Genomic DNA, 27,332 nt, shown 5'->3' on the forward strand with positions numbered 1-27,332 from the left:
TGTGAGTCTGCTTGGCAGGCAGACAAGTCGGAAGAGGCTCCTTATTTTTCCAGGGTTGTTGTGGTTGTTTTTTTGCATCCACAGTTAGCAGATATTTTGCACTTCAAGCTGAATCATAGGAACATAAAAAATTGCCATAAAGGTAAAGGTACCCCTGACCGTTAAGTCCAGTCGCAGACAACTCTGGGGTTGCACGCTCATCTCACTCTATAGGCCGAGGGAGCCGGCGTACAGCTTCCGGGTCATGTGGCCAGCATGACTAAGCCGCTTCTGGCGAACCAGAGCAGCGCACGGAAACGCCATTTACCTTCCCGCCAGAGCGGTACCTATTTATCTACTTGCACTTTGATGTTCTTTTGAACTGCTAGGTTGGCAGGAGAAGGGACCGACCAACGGGAGCTCACACCATCGCAGGGATTCGAACCGCCAACCTTCTGATCGGCAAGTCCTAGGCTCTGTGGTTTAACCCACAGCGCCACCCGTGTCCCTTACACTGAGTCTAATCATTAGTTTGCCTGGCTTGGTATTGTGCGTTCTGTTGGTGTCCCGTTCCCAGAGTTTCAGACAGCGGGATGTTCCCAGCCCTACTTGAGCACAGGCCATTCTGCTTGCAAGGCAGGTTCTCTGCCTCTGAGCTGCCGTTCTTTCCCTAAATATAAAGTGAGATGCTATTCCTCATGCCTCTGGATGAAGCGACTGAATTAAACAAGAAGTTGCCTTAAACTGAGCCAGACCTTTGGTCCACCTATCTCAGCTGGACATGACGGGGGTTGAACCTGGACCCTTCTGCACGCAGAGCAGGTGCTCCCCCGCTCAGCCGAGGCCATTCCTTGCTCTTTTGTAAACACACAGCCTGTCATCCCCGGGAGCTGAGAGGCAATCTGTTTCCTTGCATGAATGCAGGTTCTGGCACAGACTTTCCTCTCTACCCCCCCCCCCACCTTAAATGGAAGCTCCATTCCCCTGCAGGGAAACTCTGAAGCAAGCCGAGTGATGGTTATGGCGAAGGGGGTGGGGAGAGGCATGGGAGGCAGGGAGTGGAGTAATCTCTTGCTCAGTTCCAGTAAATAATACATCAAGATGGCAGATCAGAAATGAAATTATCATTGGAAATGCAGAAGCACTGGCTAGTAATCACATGCAGACCACTACGTTGTGTTTTTGAGTGTGTGTGTGTGCATGCAGGGGGGCTACTTCTGCCCTCTTGATTAATTATGTAGACAAGAGAAGGTGAGGCATCTTCTTATGTTATTATTGTGCGGCTCCCTGCAATGCATGGATTATTGGGGGAGAGTTATAAAAACCCCTCCTTGATATGGGGCAGAGGGATTTGCTTTGATCAGCTTGGAGGACAAAGAGAAAGCTGGTTCCAAATGGGAAGGTGCACATCTGGAGGGCCACCCCCTCCCACCGGCCCGGCCCCCATTGCTCATGCTGGGAGTTTCAATCCCGCAGCCCACAACCCTTAAGCGGTTTCAGCACCATGGTGAGTTCCAAGTGAGCCGCTTGCCCCACCAGGCAAGGAGGCCAGTGGTTTCAGCACCATGGAGAGTTCCGCTTCCCCCAAATAAGGCCATCAAAGTGGTCTGCTGGATCTTTCAGTGTACCTCAGGTTAAGTACTTAATTCTTTCCGGAGGTCCGTTCTTAACCTGAAACTGTTCTTAACCTGAAGCACCACTTTAGCTAATGGGGCCTCCTATTGCTGCCACGCCGCCGGAGCCCGATTTCTGTTCTCATCCTGAAGCAAAGTTCTTAACCTGAAGCACTATTTCTGGGTTAGGGGAATATGTAACCTGAAGTGTATGTAACCGAGGTACCACTGTATATGCAAAAGAGGTGTCTTTATTCACCTTCCTCCCTTAAGAACAGAAGAAGCTATGGAGGAGCTGCCCCCCACCCAAAAAATGTTGGTGGATTTAATAATAAAAAACAATAATAACAATAATAATAATTATTTTTATTTATACCCCGCCCTCCCCAGCCAAGACCAGGCTCAGGGCGGCTAACACCAAATATAAAAACAATGGATTAGAATACAGCTTAAAAAACGAAATTAAAATACAACATTAAAACATTAAAATGCAGCCTCATTTCAGTGGAACTCAATCAAAAACTTTTTTGGGGATAAAAACGTCAAGTCTGCACCAAGGCTAACTATCTAGACTGGTCCTACATGGGCCAGAAAAAAGCCAGGGAAGTCCCCAAATAGGAGTTCCAACACCGAAGAAGAGGGGGAGGGAATCAAATTGATTCCAAGCCAAAGGCCAGGCGGAACAACTTTGTCTTACAGGCCCTGTGGAAAGAAATCAGATCCCGCAGAGCCCTGATCTCATGAGACAGAGCGTTCCTCCAAGCCGGAGCCAGTGTTGAAAAGGCCCTGGCTCTGGTTGAAGCCAATCTAACTTCCTTAGGGCCCAGGACCTCTAGGGTGTTGCTATTTGTGGACCTTAAGGTCCTCCGTGGGGCAGACTGGGAGCTCTCATGGTCCCTGCCCATTGCTCATACTGGCTGGGGGGCCAATGGTTGCCCCACCACAGCCGTGGCTGAAGCCTCATCCATCCAGAGAAGGTGCCCATGAGGCAGAGAGTTCCAAGTGAATGGCTTGCCCCAGCTAAGACTAACAGAAGAGCCTGGCTACTGGATCATGCCAGAGGGGCCTCATCTAGTCCAGCATCCTGTTCTCACACCAGGTACCCCAATGGGAAACCCACAGATGGGGTGCAAGAGCATTCCCCTCCCCCCCTCATGCTAGAAGCATACGGCTTCTGGCCCTGGAGCCAGCAGGCAGCATCTAAAGCGTTCCCCGGCTGCGTGGCGCCAGGTCATGCATCCATTAATGGGAGCTTATCTAGCCCCCGGATGATGAGGGTGAAGAAAGGAGCAAAATGAATTTCTTTTATGAGCCCATGTAGTATAGTGGGTGAGTGGGGGAAGAGAAGGTGTTGGTTGAGGAAATGAATTCCAGCTATGAATACCGAATGGAATCTCTAAATAACTGTGTGCACGTGAAATGTTCTTTTCCTGCTATTTGGGGGCGGAAAGGAGAGGGCTCATCAGGGTTCTTCTCGGGTGTAATTCTTGGGCAAAGTATCCGTGGACAGCATACTAAAGAGCCGAGAGATGAAAACCTCTCTATGTAGTAGAGTGTAGTAGTGGTGTAGTGGTTAAGAGTGGTGGACTCGTAATCTGGTGAACTGGGTTCGCTTCCCCGCTCCTCCACATGCAGCTGCTGGGTGACCTTGGGCCAGTCACACTTCTTTGAAGTCTCTCAGCCCCGCTCACGTCACAGAGTGTTTGTTGTGGGGGAGGAAGGGAAAGGAGAATGTTAGTCCCTTTGAGACTCCTTCGGGTAGTGATAAAGCGGGATATCAAATCCAAACTCTTCTTCTTCTATGTGTGGCGAGTACGCATTATTGGAAGCGAACTCATTGGAACTTCTAAAAAGATGCATACTAGATTCCATTGGCAATTACCGAGTGTTTAAAATTATTGCAATTTCCACCCCTTGGTCCTTAAGTCCTGCTCCATCTTCTGCACAATAGCCTTCCTGATTTGAAACGTATTCATTTGTCTGTGTTAAAAATGTATATCCTGCTTTTCACCATCTAGCCCTCGAAAGCGGCTTTGCGACGATAAAGATACATGCAATGTACACAGAGGTGCTTCTGTTCTCCCTGGCTGGCTGGGCGCCTTCTGCGAAGGGTGCATTTTAATTAAGGGACGTTCAGGAGCGGCCGGCAGGGCTGGTAACTGGATCCGTTTAATCTATCAGCGGAGGCAGCGAGACGCGTCGGCAGCCTCTAATGGCACTTGCGTGTTCAATCTCTAATCCCGCCAAGCATGTAATACATTTCCTATTAATGCTCAACTGCCGGCATCCTGATCACCCCGGGGACCGAGCGGCGGGTGAACCGTGGGCGATAGATTTAACGGCACGAAAGGGACCGCGAGAGGTGTGCGTGTGTTACAGGGAGTTGGGGAGCAAACTCGGGTCCTGATCCATCCTGTGTTCTGCTTCCTGTGAGACAAATTGTGCTGGTCCCGGGGGGAGGTTACCGTGGGGCGAGGTCCAGGACCTGAGTCGAGGGTCGGCAGACAGTCCTCCACGGGCAAAGCGGGGTCCACAGGGAGGAGCCGGGCAAGGACAGGAACACTGGAGGAACAGGACTGGATGCTGGCCGAAACAGCTCTACAATGACGACGTTGCTCCCGCAACCTGGGACCGGGCTGACTGGCCTTTATCTTCTCTGAGGCCAGGGGCGGCCCCGGCCCCCAGGAGCCCCGCCTCTCCTGGCCTTAAGGCGAGCACTCCTCCTGGGAGAAACCAGTTCCTTTCGCCTCTCTGCCCTGAGCCTCTGCAGTTCAGGAGAGGCTGAAGGGTTACTGGGCCCAGGGGGAGACTCACCTGTAGGCACTGAGTCCTCAACCACCTCTGGAGCCAGAATGGATTCACCTTGTGCCTGCTCCTGAGGATCCGGCACAGGTGCAGGCGCTTCAGAATCAAGGCCCTGCCCCAGTTCAGCCGGCCCTGGAGGCGGGGACTCCTGTGCAGGCTGGGATTCCTCCGGTTCATCCTCTGAATCGGATTCCCAGGCCATCACACAAATAATGTTCTTTAATTATTGTGTGTAAGAACAAAAGGCGTTGGCCCTTCAGGCTTCTCTGCCTGGCCCACAGAACTCTCTCCAGGCCACATACCCCCATCTGCAGGTGATTACCCTCTATGGCCCTTGCTTTGCACCATTTGTGGGTACTTCTGGGCTGGAAATGCATCTTTCTATGGCTCCTCCTGTGGGATGCGGGTGGCGCTGTGGGTTAAACCACAGAGCCTAGGACTTGCCGATTGGAAGGTTGGTGGTTCAAATCCCCGTGATGGGGTGAGCTCCCGTTGCTCGGTCCTTGCTCCTAGCAGTTTGAAAGCACGTCAAAGTGCAAGTAGATAAATAGGTACCGCTCTGGCAGGAAGGTAAACGGCGTTTCCATGCGCTGCTCTGGTTCACCAGAAGCGGCTTAGTCATGCTGATCACGTGACCCGGAAGCTGTATGCTGGCTCCCTCAGCCAATAAAGCGAGATGAGAGCCGCAACCCCAGAGTCGGTCACAACTGGACCTAATGGTCAGGGGCCCCTTTACCTTTATGGCTCCTCCCATGTCTGGCATGTGGCCCCTGAAAGGTGGCCCAGAAGGGACAGCGGCCCTTGGGCTGGTGAAGGTCCCCTACCCCTGGATTAAAAGGCAGTGTGACTTACCTGCCTTTCCTGTACCTGTGCATTTGATGAAAAAGTGTTCAGAATTAAGTCAAATGGTTTTTTTGTCTGCAGAAAGACCGACTCAGCAGCAGTGTTGCTGCTCTGCGTGCAGGACAATCCAGGTCCAGCCCCTAAAGAGGGTTTAATCTCCTGGCTCACATGTCCTGCCTCACCCCCAACCCAACATTTTCTTCCCCAGGTATTGCGTTAAGGGCTCAAGCAAGCCAATTCCCTCTCCCCGCCAGACACACCCAGTTGGGAACTCACTGAGTAGGGGACGTTGTCAGGCCATTTGGGGGGTTGGGGTGGATTTAACTTTTTTTGTTCTTAAATCGTTTTTATTAATTTTCCAATAAAAAGCACCCAATTAACATGTCAAGTCATAATCCAATAAAAATAAAAAAAAACTAAAATTAAAAAAAGATCAAATTATCTTCCAAGTTGTAATTATTAATTTTTGGACTTCCCATAGTCTGGACCTTGAAGCACATCTCCAAATCTCAATCCTGCCTCTCGTCGTTATTTCCATATTTCCCACATCTCGATTTTAACACTCTAAACTTCTTTGTCTCTGGCTCTGCGATTCTCATTCATGTCAGAAATCATATATCCTTTCGTCTGTCGATGTATGAGTTTAACTTTTTTTTTAACAAGCAGATATAGAGGTAGAATTCCTGCCCACTGTGAATGTGCAAAAATGCCTTCTTTGTTTTGAGGCCACCAAAATGATTGGCACCCGACCGTCCAAGTTTGGTATTAGAAGTGCTTATGGCAGTGATAAGGATCTGTTTGCTTGGTAGTCTTAACAGGGTGTGTGTGTGTGTGTGTGTGTGTGTGTGTGTACAAATGGAAGACGTTATCTCCTTCCTTGTCCACTCACCCCTTTGACCCTCTGACCCCCAGTTGATACTGAGCTCCAGCTCCTGGCAGCCAGCGTGACCAATGGTCAGAGCTGGCGGGAGTTGGGCGTCCAGCACAATCTGGTGCTCTACAGAGCCCCTGTTCCCATTGGAAGTGCATGTGGTTCCATCTTGTTTAAACCCCCCAGACCCGTCCACTTTCCCCCCACCGTACTTATGACGGCACACCTCTTAATTGCTTGGCTTGAAGCAGATAACCAGAGGGTCAACCCATGCTAACTGAACAGTGGCGCATCAGAGAGCCTGTGCGGTGTAGAGGTTAGAGTGCTGGACTGGGACCTCGGAGACCAGGGTTCAAATCCCGCACTCAGCCAGAAACTCGCTGGGTGACTTTGGGCTCCGGCTCTCAGCCTAACCTACCTCGCAGGGTGGTTGTGAGGATAAAAAGAGGGAAGAGGAGAATTTGGAGGAAACGGAAGTATAAATGTAACAATGAATGTGGTTTTTTTTTTTATTCATATTTTCAGACGAGTGCTGTGCTCTGTTCGGGGGGCTGTGCTCTCCTAGCCTTCAGCTCCCTCCTGGCTGTCATTGTGATCTTCCTTCCCAGCGGGCCGTGCGAGAGGAGGGTCTGCACCCTGGCTGGATACATTCAGACGGCAGCGGGTAAGTCTATAAACCATCCTTCTTTGAAACTTGTATCTGCGAGTTTAACTGGATCAACTGTTTACAGCAGAGAAGGGGGACCTTTTATATGTGTGTGTGTGTGTGTGTGTGTGTGTGTGTGTGTGTGTGTGTGTGTATACATATACACATTTTTATTGGTTTTTTTAACATATCATTTCCAACAATCATATAACATAACTGATGATTTTTCATTCTTTATCACTTATTCTGCATTTCTTAATTTCTCTATTACTCTTAATTATCATTCACTAATAACTCTCCTCACAGTCTTTCTTGCAATATTTCAAATAGTCCTCCTTACAAAACTTCTTGCAGTCCTGCTAGTGTAATCTGTTCATTACAATTTTCAAACAGTTCGTATATTTACTCCAGTCTTCTAAGAATTTCTGGTCCCGCAGGTTTCGAACCCTTCCTGTTAATTTATCTAATTCTGCATAGTCCATCAGATTCACCCGCCATTCTTTTTTCGTTGGTAATTCTTCTGAGAAGGGGGACCTTTAGAATCCCGAGGGCCGGATTCCCTTCTGAGCAGCCTTCTGGGGGCCACTGGTGGGCGGAGCCAGAAATGTGAATCTTGCCTTGCTGCAGTAGGCTAGTTTCTACACCCACATTCACACACCCCTCTCTCTATCCAGGCAAGCAAAGAGGCATGATAAGAGGTAAAAGGCACATTTCTAGCCAGGCAAAAACACTCGAGAGGTGTGGCCTAGGAAGAATTCAGAGGGCCGGTTAGAGAGGCTTGGAGGGCCAGAGGTTCCCCATCCCTGATTTAGCCATTTAATTTTCTAAAGAAGAATTTCAGCTGTGTGGGTGTAGATAGGTACATATCTATAGAAGAATATATATCGTATATATTATGTATATGTTATTATTCTATTTTTAAAAAATGTTTCCTTGTTGCTTTAATCAATTTATATTCACTGTATTTTTCCTTGAGCTTATTCCTTCTTTGCTACTGGTGTTTTTCTAGACTTTTTAAAAACATGTTTTGCTCCAGTGAACTAGAAACTTAGATGCGCCTCCGCTGAGAATATGCGAACCTTCTCCATGGAACACATAGTGGACTAGAAACCTAAATTTGCCTCCCCTTGTTTTACGGAGAACATGAGCGCTCTTCACAGAACCCTGTGGAAGGGAGTACATTTGCGCCTGCGATTCTTTACCTGTTCTTCTTCCCATCTGCCCCCCTGTGCCAGTAGATAGATAGATAGATAGATAAACCACAATGATATTGTTTATTTATTTTTGCTGCTTTTGCTAAAGCGGAGACAGCGCCTGGGTTTCTTGATGAAGAAGACCAAAGCTAGCAGGTGGAGGGGAGGAGGAATGGGCGAGCGACGTGAGGTACCCAAGAGTAGCCTTACGACCTGAATCCCAATTGATTTCAGATTATTACTGTTGACTGGTAAAGGCACCCCGTTTCAAAGCACCATTAATCCACAGCGAACTGAAATTAAGAGGCATGGTGCTTCCTGGGCCATGGTTTGTGCGCTGAGGCCAGGAAGAAAACGTCTTAAATGACCTCATTAGCTTGATTATACATGGAACAGTAAATTCTCCTTTGTCAATACAGCTTCCAGTTCTGTAGTCTGTTTACCTCCAGTGCGGAATCTCTCAATTCCACCGCCCACGGATCCTTTGTTTTATTTAGTTGCTGGAGTCTCTTTCCTCCCTTTTAAACATGGGGGTACAATGGCAATGGTGTCTGTCAGGGGTGACGCTGCTTAGATTAAGGACGAGCAAATGTGTCACAGTTACCTCCACTGCTTCCCATTTTTTTCCCCAATCTCCAGTTAAGTTTTTCGCATTTCCACATTGGAAAGCCAGTCTGGCTGTAGTGGTAAGAGTGTTGGACTAGGATGCGGGAGACAGGAAGACCCTCATGAAAATTATTTTGCATTTTAGGGTGAATTTCTCACAATGCATGTTTTTCTATGCAGTTTTGACTAACATACATATTTTTTGCAAGCTGTTTCCCCTAATATGCATGTGTGCATGAGAGAGAATTTCACTAAAGTATACATTTTGATGCACAATTCCTCCTAATACATGTCTTTGGCTTGGTTGGGGTTGCAAAATTTGACAAATGGTAGATTTCAAAGGATTGTCGGGTTACCTTTCTTGCGTTGTAATGGGAAACTGCCTAATCTGCCGTTTTCTGAACCAATCTGCAAACAAAATTAAATTTCTCTCCCATCCTTAAGCATACTTCAGGTTGGTACCTTTGCACCAATGCCAGGAAAATGAAACTTGAGCATTTCAGAGCTTGAGTCTTGAGAATAGTCATTAAAAACAACAACAACAACCAAGCCAGTTCCTCTCTCTCTCTTTTTTAAAATAATTTTTATTAACAGGCCAATCACATCACATTATCCATATCACATTAGTTCCAAATTATACAGCCAAATTTTAAATTTTGTTGGGGGTACCCATACATCAAGCTCCGCACGAGTCCAAAACAGCATCACTTATCTTACTGCTTTAATTAGACAGTTCTGTCCAGTTTGATCCGGATAGTCCTTTATTACTTCCTTTCTCTTCTTGTTGTTATCGTAAATTCCTTTCTTTGCGATCTCTGATGATTTTCACAAGCAGGTTGTAAGCTGGCATTCTATGTGGATTTTGTACTCTTCCAAAAGTCATATCGGTCAGGGACAGCCTGTACAACCAAGCCAGTTCCTCTCAAGAGGGCTTTTTAAATCCTTGCAACAGTTCCCCAATCTTTTTGTTTATTTTTTTTTTTAAAGAAAAAGGATTTCTTTTCCTCCTACCCATCCCCATTTGAGCAAAGATGATTTGGAGTAAAAATGTACAAAGATGTGCTTTGGAGTGTTGCGGGCAGCCCAAGGGCTGAAAGTAGCAAAGACCTCCACTTGGCCAGTTTTCTACCCTGGCAGGAACCATTTCTCTCCTGTTTAAAAGAAAGAGCCCAAAAGTAAGCTGAAATTTAAATAAGGTGGTCTCCCAGTAATATCACATGGGGTGCTTTGTTCTGCTTTTTGAGTGGGGAAGGGATGCAGCTCTGCGACAGAGCCCTGCTTTGCAATTCCCAGCATATCCAGGCAGGGCTGAGAATATCATCTGCAGAGCAGCTGCCAGTCAGTGCAGACAGCACCAAGCTAGATAGACCCAATGGTCTGATTCAGTGCAGGGCACCAGCCTGAAATCCTGGAGGGCTCCTGCCTGTCAGTGTGGACAGTACTAAGCAACAGGAGAGAAAGATCTGACAAAGGCAACTTTGTCTGTTCTGAACCTTTGATTCAGAACCATGAGGCCTGGAATCGTGGTTTATTTTTAGGCAAGGAGCTTTAACTCAGTAGGAGAACACTTGCTTTTTTGCAGATTCTATTTCTGGCATCTCTGGGTAGGACCGGGAATGTTCCCCACCTGAAATTCTGAAGAGCCATTGCCATTCAGTGCAAACTATTCTGTGCTGGATTGACCCAATGGTCTGTAATAAGCCAGCTCCCTATATTCTCCTGGTGCGTTTATACTGTCCAAAATGTTCTGGTAATTTTTTCAGAAATTGTCATTGGCGGCATTTTTTCATCTCCGCCAAGCTAAGCAGTTGGCTCCTTACCTCTCTCGCCCTGACCTAGCCACTGTGATCCACGCGATGGTCACCTCCAGACTGGATTATTGTAACTCGCTCTACGTGGGGCTGCCCTTGAGACTGACCCAGAAACTCCAGCGGGTGCAGAATGCCGCGGTGAGACTCCTTATGGGGTCTTCGCTGCGAGATCACATTCATCCGGTGCTTATCCAGCTGCACTGGCTCCCGGTGGAGTACAGGATCAGGTTTAAGGTGCTGGTTTTAACCTTTAAAGCCCTATATGGCCTAGGACCCTCGTACCTATGGGGCCGCCTCTCCTGGTATGTCCCACGGAGGACCTTACATTCTTCAAACAAAAACATCTTGGAGGTCCTGGGCCACAGGGAGGTTAGGCTGGCCTCAACCAGAGCCAGGGCTTTTTCGGCTGTGGCTCCGATCTGGTGGAACGCTCTGACACAAGAGACTAGGGCCCTGCGGGACTTGACATCTTTCCGCAGGGCCTGCAAGACAGAGCTGTTCCGCCAGGCCTTTGGCCAAAGCACAGCCTGACTCCCTTCTTTGGCTATCTTCACAGAACTCTAGCCCAATGGTTGCCATTAATTTGATTGGAATTAATTTTATAATGAAATGATTTTAGAATGTTGTATTATTTTACTGTTGTTAGCCGCCCTGAGCCCGGCTTCAGCTGGGGAGGGCGGGATATAAATAAATTATTATTATTAGACCACATCTTGCTTCCCTCTGCTCCTCCTATTATTTCACCGCTCACCGCTGTGTTGAATTTTTGATTGGAGGCATCTCAGGGCAGAGACCTGCCCTGTCGTATTGCCTCAAAGCATCAGACAGACTGACGATGCTACTCAAAACAGCTGAAGAATTGCAGTTCCCTCCTAACACGCCTCCAGGAATAAGATGAACCTGCTGGATCAGGCCAATGGCCCATCTAGCCTAGTATCCTATTCTCACAGTGGCCAATCAGATGCCCTAATAAGAAACTAGCAATCAGGACACAAGCACAACAGCACTCTCTTCTCCCTCCTGCAACATAATAATAATAATAATAATAATAATAATAATAATAATAATAAATTTTATTTATACCCTGCCCTCCCCGGCCAGAGCTGGGCTCAGGGCGGCTAACACCAACAAAATCACAGTAAAAACATAATAGGGGGAAAAGAAAAGAAAAGAAAAGAAATTAAAATACAGGTTAAAAGGCAATTTAAAATGCAGCCTCATTTTAAAAGTAGCCGATATATCAAGACCATAAGGGCAGGGAAACATAATGGTCAGACATAAGGGTCAGACTGAGTCCAAACCAAAGGCCAGGCGGAACAGCTCTGTCTTGCAGGCCCTGTGGAAAGATGTCAAGTCCCGCAGGGCCCTAGTCTCTTGTGACAGAGCGTTCCACCAAGTCGGGGCCAGTACTGAAAAGGCCCTGGCCCCAGTTGAGACCTAACCACCTTGCGACCTGGGACCTCCAAAATGTTGTCATTTGTGGACCTTAAGGTCCTCCGCGGGGCATACCAGGAGAGGTGGTCCCATAGGTACGTAGGTCCTAGGCCGCGTAGGGCTTTAAAGGTCAAAACCAACACCTTAAACCTGAGCCCGTACTCCAACTTGTATTCCGAAGCATCGCGGCCTCTGACTGCGGTAGCAGAGCACAGCCATTCTTGGCTAATAGCCACCCATAGCCCTCTCCTCCTCCATGAATTTGCCTAATGCTCCTTTGAAGCCGTCCAAGTTGGTAGCCATCGCTGCTTCCTGTGGGAGCGAGTTCCATAGTTTAACTATGTGCTTCCGGTCTGCCTCCGGGCGCTCCTTGCATCTTCCTCGGCCACCCACGGAGACGCCACATGGCATTCGCATATGGATTCCGCCCCCCTGTGCTAACTGGCTGTTGTCGCCAACGGCTTAATCCAATTCCAGGTCCAATAATCCTTCCCACGCTCCCCATCCCAAAATCTCAAGGGCTCCAGATGCATTTGTACTTTTCATTTTCTTAAAAGAAAAGCAGCATTTTGCAGGGGGGGGGTCTGAGGGAAGGGGGTGATTCTGGCATCTGTCACTGGCTTTCTAGTGCCTCCTCAGACGCTTTGGGGCTCATCTGAGAGAGATTTACGGGGCCGCTATGGATCATCAGCAAGTTGATAAGGCTGTCATGTGGGAGGACTGCCGTAAACTGTTGCTTATGAACAACAACAGTAGTAGTAGTAGTAGTAGTAGTAGTAATAGTGTGATGGCCTGGGAATCTGATTCAGAATCTGAACCGGAGGAGTCCCAGTCTGCACAGGAGTCCCCGCCTCCAGGGCCGGCTGAGCCGGGGCAGGGGCTTGAATCTGAAGCGCCTGCACCTGTGCCGGATCCTCAGGAGCAGGCACCAGGTGAATCCACTCTGGCTCCGGAGGTGGTTGAGGACCCATTGCCTACAGGTGCGCCTCTCCCAGCCCTGTCAGGGGAAGGTGAAGCTGCCTCTGGGTCCAATAACCCTTCAGCCTCTCCTGAGCTGCAGAGGCTCAGGGCAGAGAGGCGGAGGGAACTAAGTTCTCTGAGGAGAAGTGTTCACCTTAAGGCCCGGAGAGGCGGGTCACCTGTGGGCCGGGACCGCCCCTGGCCTCAGAGGAGATAAAGGCCAGTCAGCCCAGTCCCAGGTTGCGGGAGCAACGACGTTGGAAACCTGTTTCTGCCAGCACCCAGCCCTGTTCTTCCAGAGTTCCCGTCCCCGCCCGGCTCCTCGCTTTGGACCCCACTTCGCCCTTGGTGGACAGTCTCCAGACCCTCGGCCCAGGACCGGACTCTGACCACGCCTCATGGTAACCTCCCCCCGGGACCAGCACAAATAGTTTCTAACACTTTCTAAATGGTATCTCCAAGGACAGAAGTGTTGTGGTTTATGCTTAAAAAGACACCCCAGAGTTAAAGGCTGTTTGAAAATTAACATAGGAAGCTAACTTAGACGGAGCCAGAGCATTGATCCATTTACCTCCATGTTGCCAACACTGACTGGCAGCAGGGTTTCAGGCAGGGAGACTTTTCCCAGCCCTACCTGGAGATTCCACCAAAGATTGATCTTGGGACCTTCTGCATGCAAGGCAGATATCCTACGCCGCCCCCCCCCCCGCCATAGTGAACTGTGACTGATGCAGTAAAGAAGTAGGTTTTGTCTTGCAGTGGACATGGCAATGTGCAAAAGTGGGTTCCCTGGATCACAGCTCTCATCGTCCCTGCCCATTGGTCATGCTGGGACCATGGGTCCCTGCAACCTCTGGAAGGACTGTTGCGTCTAGAGCCTGATCCATCCAGAAGAGGCAGCCAGGTAGCAAGGTTTTATCAGCACCATGGAGAGTTCCATGTGAGCCGCTTGACCCAGCTATGACAACCAGAAGAGCCCAGCTGCTGATCAGGCCAAAGGGGACCAGCGTCCCGGACTCCCAGTGGCTAACCACATGTCCCAGTGGGAAGCCCACAAGCGAGGAATGAAAGCAACAGCCCTTTTCCCCTCGAGGTGGCCAGCAACAGGGATTCAGAGGCATGCTGCCTCCGACACGGGTGGCAGAACATAAGAGTTGTTGTCTCTGGCAGCCACCCATAGTCTTACCCTCCATGAACTGGTCTATATAAGACTGGTCTGGTGAAAGCCTGCGATTATCATTATTTGATCTATTTGCGGGCAGGACTCCATCTCCCTCCCTGCCCGTCCCCTCGCCTCCCTGAAAGGAACGGGCATCCTGCCAACAGCTGCTCTGAAGCTCTGCCAGGTAAGCATTTACGCCCTCCAGGGGAGGACAGTTGGCAGGTTGCGCGTCAATCCCTGCATCTTTACGGACCCATTGGAGAGCAAGTTCAGATTCCCTCCCCTCTCTCTCTCTCTCTTTTTAAAAAAGCCCTTGCCTGGGCCTTCCTGAAAGCTGGCGGCTCTTTGGATTCAAGAACCTTTCCTTCATAGCTTTTATTTTTAAGGCAAAGCCATGCCATGTCTCTCTGATCCTCTGGTCCAAAGTGGCAGGAAAGGGTTCCTCGAACCCTGAAGCAGCCTTCCATCTCGATTCAAAATGTGGTCCTGTTGTACCCAAACATAAGACGAAAACTCAGCTTAGGAGCTGTCCTGCAAAAGTTGCCTATCGCTTGTGAAGAGGTGTCCCAATTGTGCGGCGAACGACAGACCTCTTTCCAAAACGCTTGTTTTGCCATCCTCCGACGCAACACCCATCTCTCAGAGGAGCAGTCTCTGCCCAGGGGCCGTCATGTTGCAAGCCTCCGCAGGGATGTTGTGCATTTGCTTAATCCTCCCTGCTCATGTCTAGAAGAATATCTGGCTGGGGAGGTGTTTAATGTAAGCAGATTGCAGCCAGCTCTCTTAAGTAGCTGCCACCCAGTCAACAGGATTACCGAGGTGAAGACTGTTCAATAGGAGGGCATGTGGCTTTCACCACCGTCTCCCTAGTTCTGACTTAATTGGATTTTTTTGGGGGGGGGAGGAGAGACAGGATTGACAAGGGCACCCCTTCTGCAAGGAACTCTCTTTCAGGGAAAGTATTCCCAGCTGTTTTGCAAGCCAGTTGGAATATCCAATTGGGACTCCCCGCAAAGGTTAATTAAAAAAAGATTACACAATGCTAACCTTTTTTTTTTAAGTAACCTAATTAAATTCCCTAAGTCTGGGTGGCTTTTGTTGTCCTCCCCTGCGAAGTTCTTCAGGAACTGGAGGATACCCTGGCCAGCAGTTTGCAGGCTTAACCTGATTAGGTTTGAGCCTCAAGGCAGACAGGCTGATTGCTGACGCCAGGGGTCTGTGCCCGGTGGAACTGGGTGGGAAAGCAGACTGGCCCAGCTAATCTATTTAACCTCCTCTACTCCCAATGTGGAGGGATTGGCTTGAGAGGGCCTTTCTGTGGCTGTGCAGCTGCTATACATACGCACCAAGTCGGACTATACCTCCCTTCTACCTCTGTGTGCTACCTGCTCTGACTGGCAGCAGCTCTTCAGGGTTTCGGACAGGAGTCTCTTTTCTCAGCTCTGCCTGGGGGTGCTGGGGACTGAACCCAGGACCTTCTGCATGCAGACTCTCTCCCTTTCATTCTCCTCTCTGAAATCCTGGAGAGTGGCTGCCAGTCAGTGTAGAGAATAGTAAGCTAGATGGGGCAAAGAGCACTCTGCCCTGTGCACCAGTCTCTTGGTCTGGCATTGATCTGTGCAAATGATGAGTCTTAGGGAGTGTGTAAGTTGGAGTTTTTGCCATAAAACAAACCACCTTGCAAACCCTTGAACACCTGGTGGGGCCTACAGCAAAGCGTTGCTCCTGATAAGGGTCCCAGTTTGTTTGCTTTGCCCTGCTCCAGTATACTCCATTCCGTTGCTCCTCTCGCCTGGTTTTCCATCCCTCCAACCTGTTGGCATTAAGTGACCTCTGGGCATGCTCTGTACTCAGTTGGGCTATTTTGGGGTTCTCTCCCCTACACTTCAGGTTTTGCGGGCGGGTTGGTACTTCTGCAAACCTCGGGACTCAGCAGATCCTGTTGATACCCTCCTCTTGCATATAGGGCGCTGCTTTGGCGACACAAGCCTTGCCACACACACACACATACCAATACATCAGAAATAGTGCACCTGAGAGAGGAGAGGGAGCTATGGCTGCATCCCCTGCCCCGTATGATGGATGGTGCTGAGCCAGTAATTGACTATACTGTTGTTAAAGAGGCTGACAGCCCCATCCAAATGGGACTAGAGGGGAGGGTGCTGTCCTGCCTGGTGTCAATTCTGAGTTATAGGAGGGAGAATCCTCTTAGGCTCAAGTGCGCAGCAGCTATAAACAATTCCCTATCAGAGATCAGAATTAAAGCTGCCAATTATTGCAATGCCTTTACACAAATTCCAGTTCACACGTCGAATACTGTGTACATTTATGGTCGCCTCAACTCGGAAAGGATATTGTAGAGCTGGGAAAAGCTTCAGCCCAAACGACCCAAGGCCTGGAATGACTCCCCTGTGATGGAAAGTTGCAGTGTTTGCAGCTTTCTTTTCTAGAGAAAAGGGGAATAAGCGGAAATCTGTTAGAGGTGGTGTACAGAAGGATGCCTGTTGTGGGCAAATTGAGCAGAGAAAAGCTTTTCTCCTGTACAATACTAGAATCCGCGAACAGCCAATGAAGCTAGCCATTGGAAGATTCAGGACAGGCAAAAGAAAGGACTTCTCTGTGCAGCACGTTGCTAAACTGTGGAACTCACTGCCACAGGATGCAGAGATGGCCAACAATTTGGCTGGCTTTTGTTGTTGTTGTTTAGTCGTTTAGTCGTGTCCGCCTCTTCGTGACCCCCTGGACCAGAGCACACCAGGCACTTCTGTCTTCCACTGCCTCCCGCAGTTTGGTCAAACTCATGCTGGTAGCTTCCAGAACACTATCCAACCATCTCGTCTTCTGTCGTCCCCTTCTCCTTGTGCCCTCCATCTTTCCCAACATCAGGGTCTTTTCCAGGGAGTCTTCTTTGGACTGGACTTTGGCCTGGGAGTGGCCAAAGTATTGGAGCCTCAGCTTCAGGATTTGTCCTTCCAGTGAGCACTCAGGGCTGATTTCCTTCAGAATGGAGAGGTTTGATCTTCTTGCAGTCCATGGGACTCTCAAGAGTCTCCTCCAGCACCAGAATTCAAAAGCATTGGCTGGCTTTAGAAGAGGTTTAGACCAGGGGTCGGCAACCTAAGGCCCATGGGCCACAAGCGGCCCATGGGGGTCATTTAACCAGCCCATGGACCCCCGCCGCCCACTCGGTTGACTCCCGTGCGCCACGCTAAACTGCATTCTGGGAATCAGGAGTGGGGAGGGTTGCTCTTGCTCTCAGGACCTGCTTGTGGGCTCCCCATCTGGTTGGCCCCTCTGAGAACGGGATGCTGGACTAGAGGGGCATATTAGGCCTGATCCAGCAGAAAAAATTCTCACGGGTGTCTAGCATTTTGTGCACCAGTTGAAATCTGCTCTTGTGATTTGTCTCTGCCCCCTATCTCCCATCAAACACTTTGCCAAATTTGAATCAAGGTGTGGTGAAAATGATTGCCGTTGCTCCATTAAGGAAATCTAGTTGGTGGTTGCGAATGTGTTGATTCATCCCTTTTAGGGTTTGGACTGGCCTGGGCAGAAGCGGGACCCTCCTCCACTCAGAGGAGTGGAATAATAATAATAATAATTTTATTCTTTATATTCCTCTCATCTGACTGCGTTGCCCCAGCCACTCAGGGCGGCTTCCAGCAAAATATAAAAACACATTAAAACATCAAACATTAAAAGCTTCCCTATACAGGGCTGCCTTCAGATGTCTTCTCAATATTTAGATGGCAGTTAGTTTATTAATTTAAATGAGAGTGGGGAACATTTTTAGCCTGGGGTGTCTCTCATACCCCCCATGGGCCAAATTTGCCAGGTGAGCGGAATCAAACCGGGAGGCTAATTAGACCCACGAACTGGAGGCTGCCAACCCTGGTTTCCCCCAAAAAAATATGCTACCTAGTACCAACAAAGGCTTGTAAGTCAATCCAACTCATTGTAAGCTCATCGGGGCAGGGCTCTGTTTTTGCACTTAACCCTGTCCCGTAAAACTAAGTGCGTGTTGATAAACGTAAGCTGCGGCTCGGCGGATTTGCATCCGCAACGGTGCCACTGTGGCGCTGCAACAGAGAGCCTGCGTGCCAGGGGAGCCTGGCTGGCAGCGGCAGGTGTTGATCAGGGCTCCGTGGCGACAGGAAACACTGGGAGAGGTTTGGAGCAGGCAGAGGGAGCGAAGAGAGGAATTTAATGGGTGGGTGGAGAGTGGCCCATCTGTCACCCATGACAGCGCAAGGACTGAGCCCGTGATTCATTTTTTGCCTTGATAAATATATTAATCAGAGAGGTAATTGAACCAGAGTGGCTCTTGACGGGTGGCTTTCGGGAACCAACAGCGAGCCAGTGCGAAGTGTGGCCCAGGGGGTGGGGAGGGAGGGAATTGCTGTGGGGCAGCAGCCGCCACCTCCCGTCTCCCCATCCCACCCCATAGCCTTCAGGGAGTGGGAGCATACCTCATCCCCCCCAATATTTTTTTGGGATAACGTGTTGGATGCTGTTCAGTTGTGGTTCGGCCCTTGATGTTTCTGCTGCATACGATTTGAACAAACATGCGGCTGAGTAAGGAATTAGGAAAATGAGAAGCTGCCTTTGTACGGAGTCAGGCCCTTGGGGCATTCCAGCTGGTGGTTATGCGCACTGACTGGCAGCAGCTCTCCGGGGTTTCAGATGGGGAGACATCCTCAGCCCTACCAGCAGATGTTGGGGATTTAAGCTGGGGTGTTCTGTGTGCAACGCAGATTCTGTCCCGCTGGGTTCTGATCCTTTCCTTCAAAATAAAGTAAGAGTCTAGTCCTCATAGCTCTGAATGAACAGGTGACTTTCATATCTGCCTTATTTACTGCCTTATATGCGGAGTTCAATTGGCTCACCTAGTTCAGTATTGCCTACACTGACTGGCAGCAGCTATCCAGGGTTTCGGGAGAGCTATGAGTCTATGAGCTTGGAAGATGGTGGGCTCTCCTTCAATGGAGTTTTCCAACGGAGCTTGGATGGCCATCTGTCAGGGATTCTTTAGCTGCGATTCCTCCATTGCGGGGGGGTTGGGCTAGATGACCATTGGGGGGCCCTTTCCAACTCTACAGTTCTATGAGTCTATGAATCTTCCCCACCTATACCTGAAGACGCTGCTAGGGATTGAACCTGGGACCTTCTGCCTGCCAAGCAGGTGCTCTTCAACAACAAAAACCAAGACTCCAGTCCTCATGGTTCTGAATCAAGCATGGGTTAAAGAAGGGGGCTGCTTTTTCCTGAGTCAGACAAATACTCCCTTGAGCTCATTCCAGTCTACAGCTCTGAATGTAGACAAACCCTGGAGATTTGCTGCCAGTCAGTGTCGAGAATACAGAGCTGGATGGAGCAATGCCCCAATTCAGAATAAGGTAAAGGTAAAGGGACCCTTGGGACGCGGGTGGCGCTGTGGGTAAAACCTCAGTACCTAGGGCTTGCCGATCGCATGGTCGGCGGTTCGAATCCCCGTGGCGGGGTGCGCTCCCGTCCTTCGGTCCCAGCTCCTGCCCACCTAGCAGTTCGAAAGCACCCCTAAGTGCAAGTAGATAAATAGGTACCGCTTTATAGCGGGAAGGAAAACGGCGTTTCCGTGTGCTGTGCTGGTGCTGGCTCGCCAGAGCAGCTTCATCATGCTGGCCATGTGACCCGGAGGTGTCTCTGGACAGCGCTGGCCCCCGGCCTCTTAAGTGAGATGGGCGCACAACCCTAGAGTCGGACATGACTGGCCCATACGGGCAGGGGTACCTTTACCTTTACCTTTAAAGGGACCCTTGACCATTAGGTCCAGTCGTGACCGACTCTGGGGTTGCGGCGCTCATCTCGTACATTTTCCGGGTCATGTGGCCAGCATGACTAAGCCACTTCTGACGAACCAGAGCAGCGCACGGAAACGCCATTCACCTTCCTGCCAGAGCGGTACCTATTTATCTACTTGCACTTTGACGTGCTTTTGAACTGTTAGTTGGCAGGAGCAGGGACTGAGGAACGGGAGCTCACCCCATCGTGGGGATTTGAACCGCCGACCTTCTGATCGGTAAGTCCTAGGCTCTGTGGTTTAACCCACAGCGCCACCCGCGTTCCCAATAAGGCAGCTCCTAATTTCAGGGAGCAGATATCCCTTCCTGGCCAAGCAAATTCCTGCTGTTGGGACTCCTTGTTTTTCATAGATGTTGGTGGTTTCAGAGTGATCCCCTCCCTGGAGTGAGCAAAGCTGTCCCAACCCTTCTAAGGGGCTACTGTGGTAGAGTCCTCGACAGCATTTCCTCCCCGTTGTCAGTAAAAATAGTCCTCTCCCAGCTTCCTGTTTATGCAGCAAATCCTGTGGCAGGTCTGTTTTTATGCAGCTGCTGGGAAGTGATGCTGTTCCTTTTGGTCGTTATAGAGGGACATCTCAAAACTCACGTTCAGCTGCCTCCTCTTGTCTCCTCCAAATAGCCATTCCTTACTCTCTCTCTCATCCCAGTGGTGGGCAGCCTGTGATTCAGTAGAATGAACTTCACACATGCGCTGAGACCCATACCTCTCTCCCTGCATTAATTCACCTGGGTTGTATTTAAGGCCCTGCCTGCAGTATATATTTAAAGGACTATGATGCCATTTTTAACAGTGGTTTCACAGTCAGTCCTGTTTGTGAGGGGTGTGTGTGTCTCCTAACAACTCAGAAGTGTGCATGCACACGAAAGCTGATACCAAGAACAAACTTAGTTGGTCTCTAAGGGACGCGGGTGGCGCTGTGGGTTAAACCACAGAGCCTAGGACTTGCTGATCAGAAGGTCAGTGGTTCGAATCCCCACGATGGGGTGAGCTCCCGTTGCTCGGTCCCTGCTCCTGCCAACCTAGCAGTTCGAAAGCACGTCAAAGTGCAAGTAGATAAATAGGTACCGCTCCAGCGGGAAGGTAAACGGCGTTTCCGTGTGCTGCTCTGGTTCACCAGAAGTGGCTTAGTCCTGCTGGCCACATGACCCAGAAGCTGTACGCCGGCTCCCTCGGCCAATAAAGTGAGATGAGCGCCGCAACCCCAGAGTCGGCCACGACTGGACCTAATGGTCAGGGGTCCCTTTACCTTTAAGGTGCTACTTAAAAAAACTGGAATTCTCAGGAGTCTTAGAGGGAAGGCACAGCTTCTTACAGCTGTGATACTGCTTTAAATATATAGAGCAAAAGGGGCCTAAGTTTTACTTCGAACAGACCCTAGTTAGACCTAAGTCATGCAGGAATCTCAGCTAAAGCATCCATGACAGAGGGCCACCCATCCTCTGGTTAAAAACCTCCAATGAAGGAGAGGCCACCACCTCCTGAGGGAGACCGTTCCACTGTAGAACAGCATTTACTGTCAGAACGTTCTTCCTGATGTTTAGTCAGAATCTCCTTTCTTCTCACTTGAAGCCTTGGGTTCGAGTCCTACCCTCCAGAGCAGGAAGAAACAAATATGTCAAGAAATTGCTCCCATCACGCCTGAGGCTGACAGGAGTTGGTGTCTAGCAACACCCGCAGGGGCATAGGTTCCCCGTTGCAGATTTTGGGGAGCTGGGGGTTGCTGCGAAGAGGTTGAACAGAGGAGAGGAGAGGGGAAGAAGGGGGGTGTCTTCCCAAACCGCCTTCTGCCCGAGGGAGAGTTTCCTGACCAAACACACCTCCAGACGTCTCTGCTGTATCCCTACAGCTCTCCCAAATCCTCCTGCGGCTTCTGCCTTCCTCAAAGTGGGTGGCGGAGAAATATCTGCCCCCTCCCTTCTTTTTCTTGGGCATGGGGTGTGTGTGTGTGTGTGTGTGTGTGTGTGTGTGTGCCTGGTTCTTATGCCAGACTGCCTCGGTTCTGGGCTGCCTTCCAGAAATGCAAAGTGCTGCTAAAATTAGTTTTTGAAGGAAGATGGTATGCTTGCATGTGAAACAGGGCGGTGGTGGGGTTTTGCCACATCTTAAAAGCTAGGTGCAGCTGCCTTTCTCTCCCCCCCCACCATTTAAAAAAATTATTAAATATTTTGCACATCAAAATAAGGCGGGCGCTGCTTTTATTTCTTTTTGGCTCTTGGAAAGAATTGAATAAGCAACGTGGGGCAGGTTTCCTGTTCCTGGAGTTGGCTGCCTTGCAACATCTGGGCAGCTGCAGGCTCCCTGCCCTGGCTTTACAAGAACAGGCAAGGTCCAACAAGCCAGCCAGCTGTTTCCAAAATGGTTCAGGCGGATGGCTCTGGCAACCTCAGAAGCAGGCCTTTTGCTGCTAGGCCCTATAACTAAAATGGTAAAGGGACCCCTGACCATTAGGTCCAGTCGTGGCCGACTCTGGGGTTGCGGTGCTCGTTTCGCTCTATAGGCCGAGGGAGCCGGCGTACAGCTTCCGGGTCATGTGGCCAGCATGGCTAAGCCGCTTCTGGCAAATCAGAGCAGCGCACAGAAACGCCGTTTACCTTCCCGCTGGAGCGGTACCTATCAGCGGCGTAGCGTGGGTTGTCAGCACCCGGGGCAAGGCAAGTAATTTGCGCCCCCTAACCTGCTGCCACTGCCAGCTTCTTCTTGCTGCTGCCTGGGCTGGGGTATTTACGGTAGCCGCGGGGGCGGGTCCGTGTCAGGTGATCTGAGGCGAGTTGCCTCTGTATTTTGTTTTGCAGCTGGAGGCTTCATTAATTCCGTCATTGATGCATATATTCTCATAGGATACCTGCCCATAATGTTCGGAGGTAATTTATTGCCTCCAATATCTGCCAGAAATACCTCTACCAGAGCAATCCCATATTTGTCTTACCCTCGGGGGGGGGGGACTATTGTGCCATAATGGCTGCTGTATCCCATGCTTGCTCAGATGTTGGGGGTGCAGGGACAACAACATAGGTAAAGGTAAAGGGACCCCTGACCATTAGGTCCAGTCGTGACCAACTCTGGGGTTGCGGCGCTCATCTCACTTTATTGGCCGAGGGAGCCGGCATACAGCTTCTGGGGCATGTGGCCAGCATGACTAAGCCGCTTCTGACAAACCAGAGCAGCGCACAGAAACACCATTTACTTTCCTCCCAGAGCGGTACCTATTTATCTACTTGCACTTTGGCGTTCTTTCGAACTGCTAGGTGGGCAGGAGCTGGGACCGAGCAACGGGAGCTTACCCCGTCGCAGGGATTCGAACCGCCGACCTTCTAATTGGCAAGCCCTAGGCTCTGTGGTTTAACCCACAGTGCCACGCGCATCCCTTATGAGATACCCGCTGTATCCCATGCTTGCTCAGGTGTTGGGGGTGCGAGGACAACAACATAGAGAACCGCAAATGTAGCAACACACAAACAGTCCTTTGAAACACCGCCAGTGCCCACCAATTGGGGATTGTGCCATTGACGTCGCTCGCAAGCCGTCCACTCTCGGAGGGAACCAATGAACTTGCAATGACAACAGACACACAAACACACCCCAACATGGACTCTCACACCTAGGGGCAAAGGAGGAGTCTATTTTACCCTGATTTATATGCAGATTTAGGCAGTTTGGACCCAATTGAGTTTTAAATTGCTTTTTGCGTCAAACGCTCACTTACGTCCAAGCCACTCGTGTTGTTAGTGAGTCCGATTATAATTGGGTTGTAGCCAGCTAAGTTTAACTCAGAGAGCACCTACTGAAATTAATGGGCCCAGGTTAGTTATGTCCATTGTTTTCAATGGGTCTGCTCTGAGTAGGGCTAGCATTGACGATAACCCATAATATGCTAAATCACATATATAAAATAGTCAAATGCTCTGTTTCTGCAACGTGATTAATTTGTTCCATCGCCCTCAAAATTTGCCACCACCTGCTCCTAAATACCCCCCCCCCAAGTACGCACTTCCACAGCTTCTGAACACGAAGGGGTTATTTTTCGCTTTGCCCTAAATACCCCGCCAGTGCCCAGGCGCATGGCTTTCAAGTTCTTTGCAAAGGATTCTGGGTAGGCTGGCTGAATTATCAAAGGCCTCTTTTGTCCAATATGGCTTTCGAAAGCTGGACCCATCATTCTCCCGGCTTTTTTTCTTGGCAGACGAGGAAGGGTTAAGCCTGGATCTGCCCCCCCCCCCCCCGTGACCTTGGTGGAGCAGTCGGATTGCTTTGGGAAGCCAGTAAAACCGATAAACCCTGTTGCCTTCTGATAGGGATATAAAAAATATAATTACTTCAGCGGTGACTTATGATTCAATGAAAGCAGAGCCTTCTCTCTCTCTCTCTCTCTCTCTCTCTGCCCCCACCGCTCTGGTTTTCTTTTATTGAATTATGCAGTGGTATTCCTCAAAGACCGTTAGCAGATGGCCGACTCCGTCCAGGCGTTTAATAGGTTGAATTAGTGCCCTTCGGAGAGAGTCTCCCTTCCAACCAAGGTGGATTAGAATGCCATTTCCACCACACACACACACACACACACACACACACAGACAGACATGGCCCACCCCCAGCGAGTGTCGTTCTTCTGGGTTGCCCTGCCGCATGTTTACAACAGCGAAGAGAGGGCGCTGCCATCGCCGTGTTTTACAGAGAGAAAGGTTCACGGAGCGAAACCCACCAAGGCGTCGGACTGGATCGCTCTCTTTACCACGGTGCTTTCACGAGGGCCCAGCAATGATGCGCGATGCTTTGCAACTCCTGTTTTGCAAGGAACGGGATGGAGGGGAGAGTTGGGGGGGGGGAGAACCCCACACCAGTGAGATATTCAGAATGGGGAGCACTCTGTTGTGTGCTCTGGATAATAGCAAACTCAGGTGGCAAGTGCAAATGGGAACAGAGCCGAAATACAGTGGTACCTCGGGTTAAGAACTTAATTTGTTCCAGAGGTCCGTTCTTAACCTGAAACTGTTCTTAACCTGAAGCACCACTTTAGCTAATGGGGCCTCCCACTGCCACCGCCTGATTTCTGTTCTCATCCTGAAGCAAAGTTCTTAACCTGAAGCACTATTTCTGGGTCAGCGGAGTCTGTAACCTGAAGCATCTGTAACCCGAGGTACCACTGTAGGACTCTTGAGGAACAGGAGGGAGGAATCGGCAGGTTCAGAGTAGCCCCGAGGGTTGGAGAAAAAAATGAAAGGGGGGAGAAAAAACTGAAGATTCAGCATCCACAACCGGCACGGCCAACCCCCAACATAACTCACTCCCTGACTAGCTGTGCAAGATGCTTAGAAGCTGCTGCCAAACCTTTTTATATGAAGAACCATAGAATTGTGGAGTTGGAAGGGACCCCCAAAGGTCATCTAGTCCAAGCCCCTGCAATGCGGGGATCTCAGCTAAAGCATCCATGACGGAGGGCCGCCCAACCTCTTCTTAAAAATCTCCAATGAACCTCCCGAGGGAGACGGTTCCACTGCCGAAAGCCTGTTCCCATCAGAAAGCTCTTCTTGTTTAGTTGGAATCTCCTTTCTTGTAATTTGAAGCCATAGGTCCTACCCTCCGGAGCAGCAGGAAAAAAGGATATCAGCTGATTTTCTGTTTTGAGTTTAATGTATGAAAATTTTAAGGTGTGTGTGTGTGTGTGTGTTAAAGTTACCTGACTATCATCAGAATATTTTGACTGATCTGGATAACTGGTATATGTGTTATCTACCTCTCTTTCAAATCAGAACCAGTGAAGGCCGTGAATATCCTGTGTGAGTGTCTGGAGGCGGTTGGAGGATGGATGGCGGCTAACAGATTGAGGTTGAATCCTGACAAGGCAGAAGTACTGTTTTGGGGAGACAGGAGGCAGGCAGGTGTGGAGGACTCCCTGGTCCTGAATGGGGTAGCTGTGCCCCTGAAGGAACAGATGGGAGTCATTTTGGACTCACAGCTGTCCATGGAGGTGCAGATTAATTCTGTGGGCAGCTCCATCTGGTATGCAGGCTGAGACCCTACCTGCCCGCGGACTGTCTCGCCAGAGTGGTGCATTCTCTGGTTATCTCCTGCTTGGACTATTGCAATGCACTCTATGTGGGGCTACCTTTGAAGGTGACCCAGAAACTACAACTAATCCAGAATGCAGCAGCTAGACTGGTGATTGGGAGTGGCCGCCGAGACCACATAACACCGGTCTTGAAAGACCTACATTGGCCCCCAGTACATTTCCAAGCACAATTCAAAGTGTTGGTGCTGACCTTTAAAGCCCTAAACGGCCTCGGTCCAGTATACCTGAAGGAGCGTCTCCACCCCCATCATTCTGCCCAGACACTGTGGTCCAGTGCTGAGGGCCTTCTGGCAGTTCCCTCAGTGCGAGAAGCCTAGTTACAGGGAGCCAGGCAGAGGGCCTTCTCGGTAGTGGCACCCGCCCTGTGGAACGCCCTCCCACCAGATGTCAAAGAGAACAACAACTACCAGACTTTTAGAAGACATCTGAAGGCAGCCCTGTTTAGGGAAGCTTTTAATGATTGACGCATTACTGTATTTTAATATTTTGTTGGAAGCCACCCAGAGTGGCTGGGGAAGCCCAGCCAGGTGGGCGGGGTATAAATAAATTATTATTATTATTGATTAGAGTTTGGATACGGTCCTTATGTACGCTTAGGGAAGGGTGTAGCTCAGCTGGTAGAGTCCCTGCATTGCGTCCAGAAGGTCCCAGGTCCAATCCCTTCTCTACAACCCTTCAAGGTAGCTAGGACTGAGAGCGGCTGGGCTGAGCTTCTCTGCTGAGTGGGCATTTGAACCCTGGCTCAGATCCAGCGCTCTGTCCTCTGCCAGACAGCGGCTCTTTAGCACTGCGTGTGGCAGGGTCCCACAGGAGGAGCACAGGATTTGAACTCGTGACCCTGGAGCCCACGTGCGCTCTTCCTCGCAGTGACGACGCAACTTCGCCTCGGAGCTGCGCTTTCCTGTTTTGGTCGGCTTGTGCTGGAAGAGCCGCTTTGTGGGATTTCTTTTTTAATCACAGCGCTGACAGGCGGAGAGAGCGAGAGACTATTCCCTGGAGTGTAGGGCTGGGATTGAGGAAGTCGGCTGCAACCACGCGGCTTAGAAAAGTGACTTTCCTCTCTGTAATGAATGGGGGAGGCTTGACAATTCCACTCCGCCTGGTCAGCATCTGCGTAAAAAAGAAAGAACGAAAGTGGTAGGGTGGCGAGTTTATGGGTGTGTATATGTACATGGAAGAGAGACTGGGAATTTTTTTAATTCTGTGCCATGACTAGCCTTACGTTAGCGGCTCACTCTGGCCTCTCCTACCTCTGATCCAAAACATTTTCACTGAAAAGTATACTCAAAAGTCTCTGTGCCTTCGGGGAAATTTCATGCAGAAGGCTGCATCTTTTTAAAGGCACGATTGCATCCCCCCCAATGGATCTGTTAAGGAAGGGCGCCTGCGAGTTTTTTGCGCGATCTTTTCACCGGGAGATCTGCCGAGCGGTTTGGAAATAGGGAGAACGGAATTTAAAAGAGGGAAAGTAGCAGAGGGAAAGTGGAATTGATGGGTCTGTCCA

The 27,332-nt window shown here is 49.9% G+C and overlaps 1 protein-coding gene across 1 annotated transcript in view; it reads left to right on the forward strand.

The window, feature by feature from the left end:
- LHFPL7 (LHFPL tetraspan subfamily member 7) overlaps positions 1-27,332 on the forward strand; it is a 78,059-nt gene that overhangs the window by 16,034 nt on the left and 34,693 nt on the right. Inside the window, exon 2 of the mRNA XM_028707317.2 lies at positions 6,637-6,775. Within this exon, the coding sequence (XP_028563150.2) occupies positions 6,637-6,775 (139 nt within the window). The remainder of the gene's footprint in view (positions 1-6,636; positions 6,776-27,332) is intronic.

The sequence above is a fragment of the Podarcis muralis genome, chromosome 15 (assembly GCF_964188315.1).
Source record: "Podarcis muralis chromosome 15, rPodMur119.hap1.1, whole genome shotgun sequence".
Taxonomy (NCBI): Eukaryota; Metazoa; Chordata; class Lepidosauria; order Squamata; family Lacertidae; genus Podarcis; species Podarcis muralis.